This window comes from Channa argus, chromosome 1, assembly GCF_033026475.1.
Source record: "Channa argus isolate prfri chromosome 1, Channa argus male v1.0, whole genome shotgun sequence".
Taxonomy (NCBI): domain Eukaryota; kingdom Metazoa; phylum Chordata; class Actinopteri; order Anabantiformes; family Channidae; genus Channa; species Channa argus.
In genome coordinates this window covers 27628567-27644373 of record NC_090197.1, presented here as the reverse complement: position 1 = coordinate 27644373, position 15807 = coordinate 27628567, and the positions used below count along the sequence as shown (strand labels likewise).

Below are 15807 nucleotides of genomic sequence, written 5' to 3'. Positions count from 1 at the left end.
CGGACCCGAGCCAGGACAAAATGGAAAGTAAACATACGGAACACATTCCGCTGTGGCGACTTCTTAAGGGACAAGCCAAAAGCCACTGATCTACGCTGCTGGAGTATTTCCCTTGTATGTTACTTCACCACCTTCTAAACAGTTTTAGTTACCAATTATTTTTTAAATCAAAGTTTCACAATATTAAAATAACACTAAGCCTTTTCTGATTTCAGAGTTGTAGAACAAAAGGCTGTTTTCGCTCACTTTATTAACAACAACAATACTAACAAATATAAATATTATAATTTTAAAAAACTTTAAAAATTTATAATTCCTGAGTTAATTCCTCCAAGGTGAAAAATTTAAATGCTGGATTAACAATCTGATCATCAAAAAACACTATCTTCGGTTATCAAATAGTACTTTAGCAGGATGATCTTTCTACAATGGTGGTTTGCTACTTAGACTTCAATAAAAAGCACTAGTTAAGTAACATACAAAATTCAAACTTAAATATTTAAATTTAACTGTTACTATACATATAAAACTCCACATTTTGGATGAAAATTGTATTATTTTTATCCACTATATCTGACTTTCTTAAGCTCGTTATTTAGTTGAAACGTTTAGTACAAGATGCTTGAGTATAATGTGTGGTTTAAATACCTATAACAGTACAGTACTTCTGTTCACTTTTACACCTGTTCTGCTTTGTATAATCTAGGGGGTACAAGGACCCCTGCACCTCCCACTGCTAATCACCTAGATCAGGTGTGTTGTCAATGAGAAGCTGGAAGACACCTATTCACTTTGTCTTGCCCCAACACACCCCTCATCTAAGATTGTATCATGCAGAATTTGTTGGAAAACAAGCAGAGTAGACATCCTTGAGAAGCCCTGGTCTTGATCACCCATGTGTTTTTCCTTTAACTAATCAGCTCCTATATTCAGTAAATTAACAGACCAAACAATTTAAAAAGTTCTATGTCAAGGAAAAACCAAGCACAGTGCAAAGAAATGTTTGTCTCCCAAGTATTTTTAATTAAGTGAAGAGGAAGTGGTGGGAGAGCTTTTTGAATATCAGAAAGGAGTTGGCAGCTCGTATCACCATCATGAGACCACTGAGCTGAAGAACTTTGCTTTGGATCTTTGTGTCACTTAGCCCATTTCCTATTTGACTCTTTGCTTTGATTGTCCATAGAACTTTCCGTTTGAGTTAGTTTTTTTTGGCCCCTCATTTGAATCTGGTTCCTTTAGTGCTCTGCTTCACCGGTACCCTGTTGTTTGAGTCTTACCCCTTTCACTGTTGACCTGTCTGAACTTGCTGTTTGCTAGATTATGATATACATGAACTGTGTGGACTTTTACTCAGTTGTGCATTTTGGTCTGTTCTGTAGAATAAACTTGACCTTTAATGTCTGAGAACATGTGTATATTAATAAGGAAACCCTAAACATTTCAGGGTCAAAGCCAATTTTTTGAATAAACTGAGTCGGCCTGCAGCATAGCAGAAAAAGCTTTTATTTAGGTTGCTGGCTGAAGTCGCTTGACTCCAACAAAGAAAGAACAATAAAGAACAACAATATGAATATAAGATCTCTCAAAATTATAGCAAAACAGGGAGCTGGAATATCAGATATCCCTCGACTCCTGCAGAGTGCCGAGTTCTCGACTACAAATCAAAACTTACCCTAAGGACGTCCTTTTTAAAGACAGGAGACAGAGCAGGCGACAAAGTCTTTGCTTAGCAAATGACATGACAGTGACGAGAATTTTTCCATCGGTTATTGCAGTGATACATCAGAATTTACAGCTCGTACAGACACTGTGCTCAGTGCCCATTCATCAACACCTTCCTCAGATGCATAGAAGCATCTTCACACGTGTAAAAATTTGGAGTTAATCCAAGTCTGAAAACAGTTACAGAGGAAGGTTTTTTAATAGTTTCCATTTTCTTTACTCTCAAATGAAGGCAACCTCTATCATAAAAATAAATCAAGGCAGAAGATGGGATGAAAGATTTTATCTTCAAGGACTAACTGAGGGGTCGACTAACAGTCATGGATTTATAATTCCTTTTGTGGTTACTCATCTCAGCAAAAACATTTACAAAGCTGCAGCTACAAGAAACATTTTTTTCGCTGAAAGATCAGAAATTAAAATACTTCCTCTGCAAAATATCCTTCGCCAAAACTACTGACATCCAGAACCAGGAAAGAGCCCAAATGGGTGAGGACGGAAGAGACAAAAAGTTCTGAGATTGAAGTCAGAATTGAGAAATCAGGGTCAGAGACAAAAAATTATTTTCCTTGATTTTGTATCGAAACAGAAATATCCTGTTTTAGACTGGGGTTACAATGGTTTTACACTGCATTTAAACCCATTTTTGACTGGTATTTAATCTGTTCAAAGTCATTATAGACAGATGGGAGACTATGCTGGTTTGCCTGAGAGGCTTTAGACTGGTTTTAAACTACCAAAAAGGATCTAAAATAATTTCAGACCAGTTCTGAACATCAGACTAGTTTTTGCATTATCTGAGACACTTCAGATTTGGTTTAAGTCTAGTTTCAGACTGACCTTAAACTGATTAAAGACTGGTTTGTAAACAATGAAAGTAATTTCAGACTGGATTTAAACTATTCAGACATATTCCCATTTTAAACTGGTGTCAAACCGGTTTTTACAGGCAAATTTATCCTGAATTTACACAGGTGTCCGACTACCTCAAACTTCTTTCAGGCAGTTAAACTGGTTTTTACTGATTTAGACACTTTTTTTGTGAGAACTGTCAGACTTGTATCAAACTGGTGTCAGACTGGCCTTAAATGCACCCCAGACTGGTATTGCAGTGGATATAAACTTGTTTCAGACCAATATTACCCAGTCTAATGCTCAAAGTCTTCAATAAAACTGGATTCATACTGGGTTTTATTCATACTTCAGACAAATGCATGAAAAAGCAGAAAAGTAATGCTTTTATGTCACTGCAAACTCAGATCGGATAGTTTATTCTCCTAATTTAAACTAAGAATTTTGTCTCTGAAGTCTACTTTTTCTCTCAGAAATTAAAGACTAAATCCAGAACCTATTGTTTTCTTCAAGTGACCCATGTCTTCTTACATTCTGACTTCATGAAAACACAGAAGGTAAAACATAGAAAGTGAAAGAGCGAGTGCAGATGTGTTTGGGGAACGTGGCGTGCTCGGGTAAAAGAGGACGTCCCTTTGATTGTCTCCCATCATTCCTGATGCTCTCAGGTAAAGGTGAGGAGACGACAAGGGGCCAGACTTGTCATGCATCTTTCTCGCCTTCCTCATCGCTGGGAGGTTTTTGACTTTCTGCTTCAGTCGAAGGGGCTGAAGTCCCTCTCCAAGTTCTCTGACTCGTCGTCATCAGAGAAGAAGTCGTCCTCGTCGATCTCGTCCTCATCGTAGTCTTCATGCCACTCAGGGACATACTCTTCATCATACTCATCATCCTCATCCTCAGCCTCCTCGCCGCCCTCCTCACCTGTGAAGTTATTGTTGTCAGAGTCCCCAGATTCTGATGCTTGGTCCGACTTTGACCTGTTTGACCAAAACAACTGGAGTAAGTTTGGTGTTTAAGGCTGAAACTAAAACAACATTTTTATTCCGTTTCTTTAACCGAATCTTTATCTACTTTTGCCGTTTGTTCATTGGAATTCTCTGTCTAGTAGTTGGGTTTCGTACTCACACTTTGTTGGAGTTAGTGTGGTTGGACAGATTGGAGGCCTGAGTAGATTCTGGTTCCTGGCTGGTCTTGGACTGATACCCCACCCTGAAGTCCTGGATTGGACACAGGAAACTTCAGTCACTGAGATGAATGTTGCTACATGGACGTAACATAAGTGATGAAAGCAAATATATAATACAATCACACTGTGTTATTGAGAGAGATGTGGGTGACTTAATGAACCAGTACCTGCTCACACATTCTCAGAGTTTTTCCAAAGTGCAGGACAAAACCTTTTAGTAATGGAAAAGCTTTTATGGTTTATGCTTTGAGCTGTTGGAACCATCTGAAGATCTTACAACAACAGGTAGTCAGTGTTTTTAAAAGAATCTTCTAACCAAGCTTTTTAGCCTTACTTTTGATTAAAATATCTCATGTGTGCTGTAGATTTACTGCATTTATTTACATATAATTTATTTTATCTTTTACTTTCTTTTATTCTCTTGACATTTTAATCATCAATGTTTTTATTTGTTTTATTATGTTATAATTTTTCATTCATTATTTGTAATTTTCATTAGCTTTAATCCTATTTGTTGGTCTGACAGTCATATTATCATAGAGTTACTCTTTGAATAGCATTAATTTGTATGAAAGAAGCTACATAAATAAAGTTTTTATTTTGATTATCTCAATTTTGAAATTACAAAATAGACTTGTTAACAAAGATTTGGAAATATTGGAGATTTCTTGCCTTTCTATTACTAAGTCGGAGTCTGTTCTTTGTGTCACAATTCTGAAAAGTGTCTCCACATTGGGTCAGTTGAGAAGTTAAAAGATGGTAGTTAGCTAAAAATCTCTAATTTAAACATTCATCATCTGCACAATGGAAAGGTGTAGGGTTACAATGACACAAAAGAGACCCCAGACTGCTAAAATTCATTACATCTGAAAAAGATGTTCATAAAGATTTCAGGAAAAAAGTTGATTGATGTAAGGATTGGTTTGGAAATTATCTGCCTTTCACACCACTAGTTTCAACTGGTTTTCCACTGTTTTAGTTTGTCTTCAGACTGCTTTATTCAAATATGTTTTAAGCTCATGTTTTTTTTAAATCAGACTGTAATATTCACACCCATTTCAGCGCGTCTTTGATTGGTCACCTGCGTTGAGTGCTGCAGGATGCCCAGAAGGCGCTCCTGAATGCGTCTTATCAGTTCCAGTCCGGTATTCAGGTGTTCTCGTTTCAGCAGCCGGACACATGAGGCCAGGTCAGTGCACTGCAGCAGAGTCTCCTCTGGGAACACAGAAAACACCAGTAAACACCAGCTGGACCAGTTTAAACTGCTGAAACAGTTTATAACAGTGTTACAGAGTCTCACCCAGCAGGATCTGCAGGGCATTGGTGTGTAAGTCCAGAGCTTCTGTCTGCTGCTCCATCACGTCCATCTTCTCTGTCTCTTGGTTGTAGTAACTGTAGACACAGGAGTAGGCCAGCACCTACAGACAGACAAGCAGGGCACAGTAATCACATTTACATTTCAAAGCAGGACAGGGGGTCTCGCGTGACTGTGATGATTTTACCTTTCGAGCTTGAGCAAGGACTTTACAGGCGTCGATGACAAAAGTCAGAGACTTCATCTGCAGAGCCTCATTAATAGATGACACTTTGTTCTCAAGGTTAATCGCAAAATCCTGCAACAGACACAAGGAAACTATAACATTTAGACCCCACCTGTCAACTCTACTACTATAGAGGATACTACAAAACAACCTTTTAGACTGAAGTTCTATGAAAAAATCCTAGTCAGTTAAAATATGTATTTTTTTAATCCTTGTAATTATTGCAGACAAGACCTTTGCCTGATTGTGGAAGGTGCATCTCTCGTTATAATCCTGGAACTTCTTCTCCTGACGTGCTGCTTTACTAACCTGCAGGAAAAATAAAAATACGAAAAACTTAGGATAATGTTTTGTCACTCTGTGAAGTTAAATCTGTCACATCTTTAAAATTCCTTTAATACCCATTTGTTCTCTCTGTTTGTTTTACTCCTGTCTTCCTATGTCTCCTTTTCTTCCCATTATGCTTTCTCCTTTTTTTCAAAACCCAATTAGGTGAACACAGAAACTCATTAGCCAGTTTGATGCTGATCTGTGTCACTGACTAAATGTGATCATGTGACCGTGTGGGAACCCACCATGGCAGAGCAGTTGTAGTAATCTTTGTGTGTTGGTTTCCAGGGTTTCAAGCACCGCCAGCAGAAACCGTGGTTGCACTTGGCACAGGTCATACTGAGGACAAAGAAAAATGACAATCATCATCCCCCTCCTCCTCAGTGTGTACTGTCAGCAGGTCTGCTGAGTGTACATACTGTAGACAGCCCTCATTCTTCTCGATCTGAGCCTGGCAGCTCGGACATCGTTTGGAGATCAGCTTGGCAAGGTGTTTGCTCTGAGCCTCCATACTCATCCCTTCATAGTATCCTCCATCATCCATCCATTGAGACATGTGGCTGCAGCTGGCTGGGTAATGAGCCTGGAGGAGGAACAGAGGTATTAAAAAACCTCATCCAAAGACCTTCCTCTGCTGAAAAAACATTATCCATTTATCCATCTGTAAGGCCATTTGCCTGTAGCTAAATAGGAATTAGTCAGTGCTTTAATCGGGTTTAGTATAACAAAACAGCTCTGTAAGTGCTGCTGTTTTGATCTGAAATCAGTAACATAAACAATTAAGTAATTATTGTGCCAAACATGAATCTAAAAACTAAAAAGCTGAGCATCTTGCATGATCACACATTCTCACTTTTGTAAAGAAGAATATCCAGCACTGGTAGTGACTTATGTATTATGTACGTTTGCGATTTGTCTGACCTCAGGGAAGTTGCAACTGAAGCAGGAGGACCAGCAGCACTTGGAGCAGGTTCCCATGCTGCCCATATTTTCCTTACACAGGATCTGATCGCAGCCCTGAGGGTTTGTGCACCACGTCAGGTTGGAGCAGCACTCCACGTAGACTCTGAGCAAGGCATTATCATACTGAGGGGGACAGGGAGGAGGAGGAGGAATGTGTTACCCAATTCATAAAGAGTGACAGTGACACTGGATGGTGGCGCGTTACCTTGGCAATGGTGTCCTTATCGGTGAGAATATCTATGAAGAACTGCGAGGTGGGCTGAGCCTGGCAGTCCGTGATTGGACAGTTACAGTTCATGACCAGGTTCTGCTCAATCCGCGCTGTCAGGTACTCCTGCCAACAAGACTGTAGCACACACACAAATGCAAACATGATTTCATGATCACACACACACACACACAAAACACAACATGTCAGATCATGTTAAACTGCCTGACCCTGCAGCAGTAGTGCAAGCAGCTCAGTGATGGCACTGGCTCTGTGGCAGGGCTCCAAGGGCTCAGACACACTGGGCAGCTTGAGACGGGGCTTGGTGGTGGCTGAGGGTTACGGCACTTGAGCCCAGCAGCCATGATAAGAGCATCTGAGTCATCAGTGTACCGCTGCACCAGCAGGTCCACATTCCACTTGCAGTGAATAAGAAGGTGCTCGGCCCGATCCAAGTCCATACTCAGAGTCCCTGAAACCTGGGGGGGACAGAAAAACATAAGATCACCTGTCTGATCAGTGAACACTCCTGAGGTACAAAAAGAGAGCTTTTGTTTCCTTCCTGTATACCTCTATGGATGTGTAATTGAGATAAAATAGCCACAGAGCAGAGGCACCATAAACAAAATTTAACAAACTTGACATTTTAACAGACTTTATTGACAGAACACTGACCTGCTGGACGGTCCGCTGCATCAGCTGACGAACTTCTTCCTGGGTCATTGTCCGACCCATCGAGAACAGGACCGCATCCAAAACCCCGTCTTCAAACCGCTGCGGAGCTGGCACGAGACTGCAACACACAGATAAAAACCCAAACATATATGATCCAAGTTGTGATTTCAGCTGTATAATAATAATTTTCATTGATTCCAATAGGCATTTTAAATGAAATTACACTTTTTGATCCTTAGAGTAAATACTAAACAAGTATTTAAACATATAATATCATCATTTGGTAATGGAAGTTGGGGCTGCCAATATTCAAAACTATTAATTAATCCATTATTTTTAATTTGCTTAATAACTAATGAATACATTTACTAATCAAAAATTAAAATTACTTAAAGTTTACTTGTTATGTAAAATGCACTCTTCGTGTTTAATCCGCAGAAGGGGTTAGATATATAAAAGTTGTTTTTAAGCCAACACATTGATGGTTTCTTGACATCCTTCTTAAGAAGTACAAAACATTTTGTAGCTGAATTAAAGTGAAACCAATGTGTTTCATAAGCAGCAGAAGTTCTTTTAAAACAGTTCTCATCAAACCTACAGTGACGAAAACAGTGCGTTAAAAACTTTTAACCTAGAAAGTTGCATCATGTTTTTTCAATTTGATAAAGCTTAGAAAATAGATTCTGTTTCCAAAGGGAGACATGACCTGGGGTGGAGACTCAAAAACAAAGTTATTCAAATCTAAATTAAAAAACTATAAAACGTGGTATTTCTACAACAACAAAAAAACTCCACTTATAGTTGCCATTAATCTTACATGTTGGTATATATGTAGTCATGTGTAGACATAACCACATTTATTTTTAACTATTTAGATGAGACCATTTCAGATTTTAAACATTCAGCTCGGCCTACATCTTCAGTCAATACGACAAATTGTTGAGAATTTACTTGTACTGTCGGTGTATTATTGTATTCATGTTTTATATGATAAACACAATTCACATCAATGTGTATTTTTACGTTTAGAAAGATGTTTGAACTTACTTTCCTAACTAACTACAGTTGATAGTACTCTGTCTCAAAAGTAATACATTTGATTTACATTTCAAGGTCTGAGATTTTATGAATCTTGAGGATATAGTCATAAATCTGTAGTTGATCATCACTTTATTACAAAAAGTCAAGTCGACAAGCAGGGTTGAAAGTTTTAATCTTTTCTTTATTTTCTTTACTTATAAAGTTAAACATTTACATTTTGGCTGTTTTGGAAGAATTACATAGTGTTTCTGTCAGTGCAGTTTCATTGGACTGCTTCACTTGTCGAAATAAATGGTATATAAATAAATGGCTAGTAAAATAAATTGTAAAAAAAAAATCTCCAATTTTTTTCAAATAATTTTACCTGGAAAAAACAAAATCTAATTTTTTTAACAATTAAAAGGGAAAACAGAATTTTTCAAGCATTGCATTCTCACTGATCTGTGGTGCAACACTTTCACGATGAGCAGCTGAACATACAAGACTTGTCTAAAACACATCATGACTTGCCTTGAAAACTTGTCTAAATCAGAAAAAACACTAACACACATGCAATTATGTTTTTCTAACAATAAATAACGGGCTTATTTTTAAGAGTTAGTACCCAATCAGTTATTTTTCCGTCAATTGAAAAAAAAAAACTAAGCAATTAATACATGTTTATTTTTTTAAGTAATTGTTGGCGTGAGTTTTGAAAGATCCAAATTTGGGGTTACAAGGTTAGAACACGAGGTAAAAAGTGGTTCTTTCATAATATTAAAAACAAGTAAAACACACAGGGAGGGATTATTAATGCAGCCGAATCAACAAGGATGAGGATGATCGAGACATTATGAGAAATGCATGTGAGCTGACGTACAAATAAAACAAAATGAAAAATACTGCTCCAAGACGTTTCTAAACGAACTGAGGGAAAACACAAATGGAAGCAGAGAGCTTTCACTGTATCAACCACTCAATCCTAAATTCAGATAGATTAAACCTGTGTGTGAGGTCAGAGGTCACACCTGATGTCAGCTCTGCTGTCTGCGGCAACAACTTCCTTCCTGATCTCTGTTCGGCTGAAGGAGAACTGGGCCTGGCCTTTTTGAGGCGTGGATGGGTCTTCGGGGAGGAACTCCACGATGTGCGGGTTTTCATCGTTGCGGCGGATGCATCCCTTGCTGATAACATGCATGATGCATGAGAGCACGTCACTGGTGCTGCAGCTGAAACGGCCGGTGCCAGGAGAACGAGATGCTTCCTGTTTCTGACATGAGTCCAGAACCTAAAAGAGACCAGAGAGACCAAAAAAGACCAAGTAATTCTTACAATTCTTGCTGTAACACACCTGAGGTAACACTGATTCATTCAGAAGCCCATCACTATGTATGGTGGAGCGTAAAGAATATATAACAAGAATTGTAGATTCCATGATGCTTTGAGGGCTATGAATTGAGTAATAAAGGTTTCACTTAAAAAAAAAACAAAAAAACACACATTTGTTTTAATATTATTTAACAATGAAAATAAAGTTTAATATAAAGGGGAGGATGTGACACCTAAACTTAAAAATGCAATTGCAAACTAAGCCTTTATGCATTTTTATTTAGTTAATTCATTTAAATAACTAAGTGTTGTTCATATCTTTTTATCCTGTACTCTGTGACTTTATTATTAAAGTTAAAGCCAATAGCCTAATGGGGCATTAGCAGAGTTCTAAAAGTATGGGCCAAAATAGTGGCTGAATCATAGTTAACTAAAACCAGCTATGTGGCTGAGTACTACTTGCTGTGCACTACAGTTTTAAACAGGGGACATTTGACGAGAAGGAAAAAATAAATCACTGGCATTTCCAATAAATTGTATTTTTATCATACAGATAAAAATGCAGGATAGACACATAGCAAAAGAGTCCCTGAATTGCAATGAAAAAAAAAAAAGATTTTAATTAAACACACTCCATATGCTCCACAAAAATCTGACCTGTCAGATCATCCAAATGCAATGGAATATTTGAGCGTAACCATTTATTTGGTGCACCAGTTACAGTGACTCCAAGTAGGATTTAGTATTGTATTGATGAGTGATATCCAAAGTACAGTTGCTCCTCACTTTATTTGGACAATGTCTGCCAGTGTCTCATCAGCCTAACTGTGCAGTGGATTAAGGAAGGATTTTACTGTAAAGCAACTCATACTAGAAACAGAAAGTACACAATTACCCAAATGATTAGAACAAATATGGAAATCTTTAAGGCCTCTTTTCACAGTATATAAGTTAAGCTAATATGCTGACTTCAGTATTTTTCACAAGTTACGTCGTCACTGCAATATGAAACAGTACTAACGCACACTGCAGATTGTCCTCATAATGGCCTAGTAAAGGCCTAGTTAAATATATAGACATGTTAATAACATACCTCTATATTCAGATTTTATATCTGGGCTGGTAGAAATGTCTGTAATCTCATGTACTGTATCAGCATTTGTCTGTGCACAACACAATGATTCTGTCCCTGGTTCTTGTCTAACCTTAAAGACGAGGTTGTCAATGTGCATCTCCTTCTCCTGCTTCATGATGTGCACGATCAGACAATAGATGTAGTTTCTCTTCCTTTCCAGTGTCCCGGCTGCGTCCTCATCCACATTTAGGTACGTCTGTTTGGGCAGCAGCTGGACCAAGGCGGGGACACCATCCAGACTGCGAGATGGATCCTGCTGGTTCAACCGCAGTATACCTGAGAGCAGAGAGGGTTCAGAAGAAACTAAAAACAGGTCTAATAGAAATAAGTTGGACTTATAAAAATAATGTGTGGCTAATAGCAAAACAAGTATGTTTATATAAATATAAGTTTTATAACAGAAGAGATATTAAGAAGGATAACTTTATAATATTATGTTAAATATCTGTCAACATACAGATAAATGCAAAATAAAAGAATTACAATAAAAGTTAATAAAATGCAACAGAAAACAAATAAACAAGGACAACTGTTGCAGCGTCATCAGTTAATGTCATCTGTACAGATATCTGTGCCAACCACTCGGAATAGGAAACCTTTAACAGATGAGTAGAGCAGAGAGGACAGTGAGACAGATAAAAGACGACGACCTGAGGGTGCAGGGGGTATGATGATGTGGAGGAGGTAGGCATGGCATGAAGGGGCGAGGTGATGAATGGTGGTGGGTGGGAATGAACTGAGTGCAGCCAGAGAGATAAGATCTAAACCAAGCAAGGGTTATATGAGTGATGCCAATAGAAAGAAGTCTGTCCAAGAGGATGGAATGCAAAATTATGTCAAAGGCTCCACTCAGATCAAGCAGAATGAGGATGGACAAAAGACCAGAATCAGCTGATCATTAGCAATTTTAAGCAAAGCTGTTTCAGTAGAATAGTAGAAATAAGTCAGTTTTTTAACATAATTAACTGATTACTAACAGAAATAACAGAAATTAGTTGTAGCCTGAATCAAGTCTGGTTTAACATAAAAACCAAGTCCGTTTAAAACAAAAATACACATGGCATTTAACAGAAATAAGAATTATTAAAGACTGACTTAACTTGTTCACAGAAGAGTAAAGTGTTTGGTTCAAGTCTGGGTTAAAAGAGAAACAAGCGTAGATGACCCAGATAGACAAAAGGAGGATGAAGAGCAAGCTGAGATGTATATGGATGGTGTATCTGACCCTGGCTGGGTTCATTGGGGTGGCTGCAGATCAGCGGTCCTCCCTCACTGATGAGTGGTGTCAAAGCGTGCAGCAGAACGGCAGTAGACAAACTGGTTGCCTTCAGCAGAGCGTCCACTCGAACCTCCTGCAGTCACACAAAGAGCCAGCAAAGAGTAAGAGTGATTGCATCAGGAGAAACATAAAGGGAGTTTCTAGGACAAGTCTAATTTTGGAAGATATGTATTCATCCATTCAGTCAGTTTCACTCCATGCAAAAATGCATCCCTTTCCATTTATTTGAATACGGGCATTCTTGTGAACAAAACTCACAATCCTGTCTTCGCGATTCAGAATTTAGGTACCTGTGGAAGTGAGGTTCTGCAGGGTCAGACTTGTGTCTAGATTAGTGATCTCCTGAAGCCCTAGATTTTTAACCTAACAATTGGTTAACTGTAAAGGTTAGGGTCATGTGAGCATGTATTACTTTATGGGTGTTAAACTGCAGCAGAATGAACATCTGCAGTGTGGAGACGTGCAGCGTCCAGTAGCCAAACTGCAGCTCAGCGTGACCAAGCCATGTCCACTGCAGCCGCCGAGGCTTAGAGTGACTCAGACCGTAAATGGACTGACCTGAAACACAAATGCACATATACATACTATAAAACATCAAAATAAAACTGGATAGCCCTGACAGCTATTACACAAATGTGTGCTGTTTATAGTCCAAGTGCAAAAATTAACTGAGCAACAGTAGAAAATACGATTTAAGATTCAACACTGCTCTGGTGACATTTGTGTTATATATAGTTAAATACCTCTGCCTGAATGAATTACTCCCTGACACTGACTTTAAAAAATAAAAAAGGCCACTGGTTGAAGCATTTCCTAAGCTTGGTTAGGACAATGATTAGGTTTCAGATTGTCTTAAGCCTGGTTTAGTCAAAACACTCTGGTATCACCCTGACTTAACCTGATTACAGCCAGTTTTGTTATTTCTTTCCAAATGAATAAGCCCAGTTTATCCCTGACATAAGCCTAGTTTAATAACAGAAATAAGCTTGGGTTATAACAGAAAAGGGACTGATTGAAACCACAACTGGTTTATTAGGTAACACAATGAAGACTGGGTTGTATCGAAATTCAGTCAGATGCAACTTGGCTTAAGCTCATATAGAAACAAGAGAGGTAAGAAACAAGCATGAACTGGTACTGACTGTGGGTGTAGAATTGGGTAAACTGGTTCAGGTAGGAGCAGAGTTCTGCTGGAAAATGTTTTGTGGGTTCATCCAGGAAACAGAGCGAGGAAACGGCCCAGCAACGTGGAGACACAACCAGAACCTGGACCTCCGCTTCCTCCTCTGACTCAGCCCACTCTTCCTCCATCATCTACACAAAATATCAAAAGAGAAACTGCATGCATCAAAATCACATTTAAAACAATGTTAACATTATTTACATTTTGGAGAAAAGTAAGATTTTGTTCACACAATTCCAAAATTCACAAATACATTTTTATAAATATACGGTGCTTAGATGCCTAAAATAAATTACAAATGAAAACAATAAGACAAATTACTTTACATATGTTCAAAACTTTAGGAGACATAGTGGAATTCACCTCACGTTTGTTTAAAATCATTTGCAGGAAGAGGTAAAATCAGCCTGACTGATTTTAAACTACAATGTCCTTGAGAGGGCTTTGTTGATTTTGCTCACCTGGTCTTGCTCCTGCAGGCATCGGTCCAGTTGCTGCAGGCGGTAAAGGTGGAACTCCTGCTGCAGCTCGGTCGACTCGCTTAGGTTCTTCAACATCTGCTGAGGAAAGCGACTTGGAAAGCAGCTGCCAACCTGTTCAATCACAGCACTCTCCAGCCACATGTTCCCCTGAGACAGCAGCCGGTCACCCAGGTAATACCTGAAGGGACAGGGACACCTTTCATTTCATACTTTCCAGTATCAAGATATGAAGGTACTACTGTTCGCAGTCAGCCACAGCATTATTAGTGTGCTACTGTTCTAACTGCTCAATCTCATGGGGTCTGCTTAATAATGTAAATAAACTTTGCTTTTACATAAATAAATCTACTTCAAGTCTGACTTAAGCCTAGTGTATAAGATAAATAAGTCAAGTTCATAAGACAAGTCGAATTTAAAGGACGCCTTCATTGATTTAAACTTGCTTCTTTTGGTTCCAGTTTGCATAGTACATGTACATAAATTCCATTAAACTTCCCTATATCAAAATATCTCTCTACTTCTGGCTGATAAATGGCTCCAGATCACTTGGAGGAACCTTCAGTTCAGATTATGTCATCTTGTTGCTGACACTATAAAGTTTGTAATCATGATCAACCCGCTTTTCCTCCCAATCACATTATGTGAACTTCTAATGATGAACAACTCTTTGGGTGATTTAGGAGTTTTTCAGCCATGCGCTGATATTTTTAAAATATTTGATTATAATGAAGTCAGAGGGAAGTTTAAAAGCAATTTACATTTACACACTAAATTAGAGCCATAGAAAGCTAGTTAAAATGTGTGAATCACCCTTTAAAACAGAAACAAATATAGTTTAGAGAAATAAGCTTGGTTTGTAAAGGGAAAAAATAGGCCAACTTATGTCTGTTTTATGACAGAAACAGGGTTCAAATCTAGTTTATGTTGACAATCCCACACACTATTGAATATCCTTTCTTATTGTACTGCCAGCAGCTGTGTTGGTCTTGCCGTGTTCTGACCTGTAAAAGTGTTCAAAAGTGTTGGCGAGCTCCAGGCCTGACAGGAAAAGTATTGGTTCGAGAAACTGCTGCAGCCGGTCTAGAGTCTCGACACTGCTAGATGCAACTCCACTGGCCTGGATCATCTGATCAATATACTGTGCAAAACGCTCACTCACCTGCATACAAAGCAAACAGTCATCAAAACGGTGTACATATCATCTAAACCGGAGTTCAACCGGTCAAACCAGAGCTAAAATTGGTTTATACAATATTTATGCTTACATGCATGGCTCTGAGGATGGAGAGCTGCAGTAGAGCTGCAGAGAAGCCGTGTCGAAGAGCAAGGACGAAGGCCGTCTGCTGTCCAAACAGCTCCTCCATTGCATTTTTTAGCCGCAGGTACAGAGTCCGGTAACGCTCCACAAAGTCCGGCAAACTGCAGCTTGTCTCCAGAAACTTCTTGACCTGAGAAGGGAAGGTTCATCAATGCTCATATATGTTTGGTGCAGAACAGTGAACGCTTATCTTCTTTTTAAAAATTACGTTTTTAAAAGATCAACTTACCTGTCGCTGTACCACTCCTTGCCAGCAGAGGGCAATGCCTGCAATACTGCTGCTGCTCTTGACTTTGGGCTTGACTGAGGAAGATGAGGAGGAAGAAGATGTGGAGGCATTGTCTTTGTTTTTCCCATCTTTACCATCTAGCAAACAAATTAAAAAAAAAAATTGGTTTTCTGTAGGAAGATTATCCTTAACAAATCAATCAGAATTAATCAGAATAAAACAAAGAAACAACAACAGCAGCCAAAAATGTAAAGATAAAGCCGTGATTCTGTCCTGTCCTTCTTTTCTATCTGAAAAGAAATCACATCTGTGTTGTGGCTACAATGGGAACAGGAAGTCTGCAGTAAAATTAAGA

At 38.7% G+C, this 15807-nt stretch overlaps 1 protein-coding gene across 5 annotated transcripts in view; it reads right to left on the bottom strand.

The window, feature by feature from the left end:
• Nucleotides 1-1487: 1487 nt before the first annotated feature.
• LOC137130664 (cullin-9) overlaps nucleotides 1488-15807 on the bottom strand; it is a 41025-nt gene continuing 26705 nt past the window's right edge. For 4 of the 5 annotated variants that reach the window (XM_067511088.1, XM_067511097.1, XM_067511107.1 and 1 more), the window contains 21 exons: nucleotides 15453-15589; nucleotides 15171-15353; nucleotides 14907-15064; nucleotides 13885-14083; nucleotides 13383-13554; nucleotides 12653-12798; nucleotides 12187-12313; nucleotides 11032-11237; nucleotides 9526-9785; nucleotides 7478-7595; nucleotides 7033-7281; nucleotides 6800-6940; nucleotides 6553-6717; nucleotides 6051-6214; nucleotides 5877-5970; nucleotides 5536-5610; nucleotides 5263-5373; nucleotides 5061-5178; nucleotides 4842-4975; nucleotides 3700-3791; nucleotides 1488-3551 (listed from right to left, as the gene is read on the bottom strand). In XM_067511088.1, the coding sequence (XP_067367189.1) occupies nucleotides 3329-3551; nucleotides 3700-3791; nucleotides 4842-4975; nucleotides 5061-5178; nucleotides 5263-5373; nucleotides 5536-5610; nucleotides 5877-5970; nucleotides 6051-6214; nucleotides 6553-6717; nucleotides 6800-6940; nucleotides 7033-7281; nucleotides 7478-7595; nucleotides 9526-9785; nucleotides 11032-11237; nucleotides 12187-12313; nucleotides 12653-12798; nucleotides 13383-13554; nucleotides 13885-14083; nucleotides 14907-15064; nucleotides 15171-15353; nucleotides 15453-15589 (3272 nt within the window). In that variant the 3' untranslated portion in view covers nucleotides 1488-3328. Of the gene's footprint in view, nucleotides 3552-3697; nucleotides 3835-4841; nucleotides 4976-5060; nucleotides 5179-5262; nucleotides 5374-5535; nucleotides 5611-5876; nucleotides 5971-6050; nucleotides 6215-6552; nucleotides 6718-6799; nucleotides 6941-7032; nucleotides 7282-7477; nucleotides 7596-9525; nucleotides 9786-11031; nucleotides 11238-12186; nucleotides 12314-12652; nucleotides 12799-13382; nucleotides 13555-13884; nucleotides 14084-14906; nucleotides 15065-15170; nucleotides 15354-15452; nucleotides 15590-15807 lie in introns of those variants that run through there. The other variant, XM_067511128.1, reaches the window with a different exon arrangement.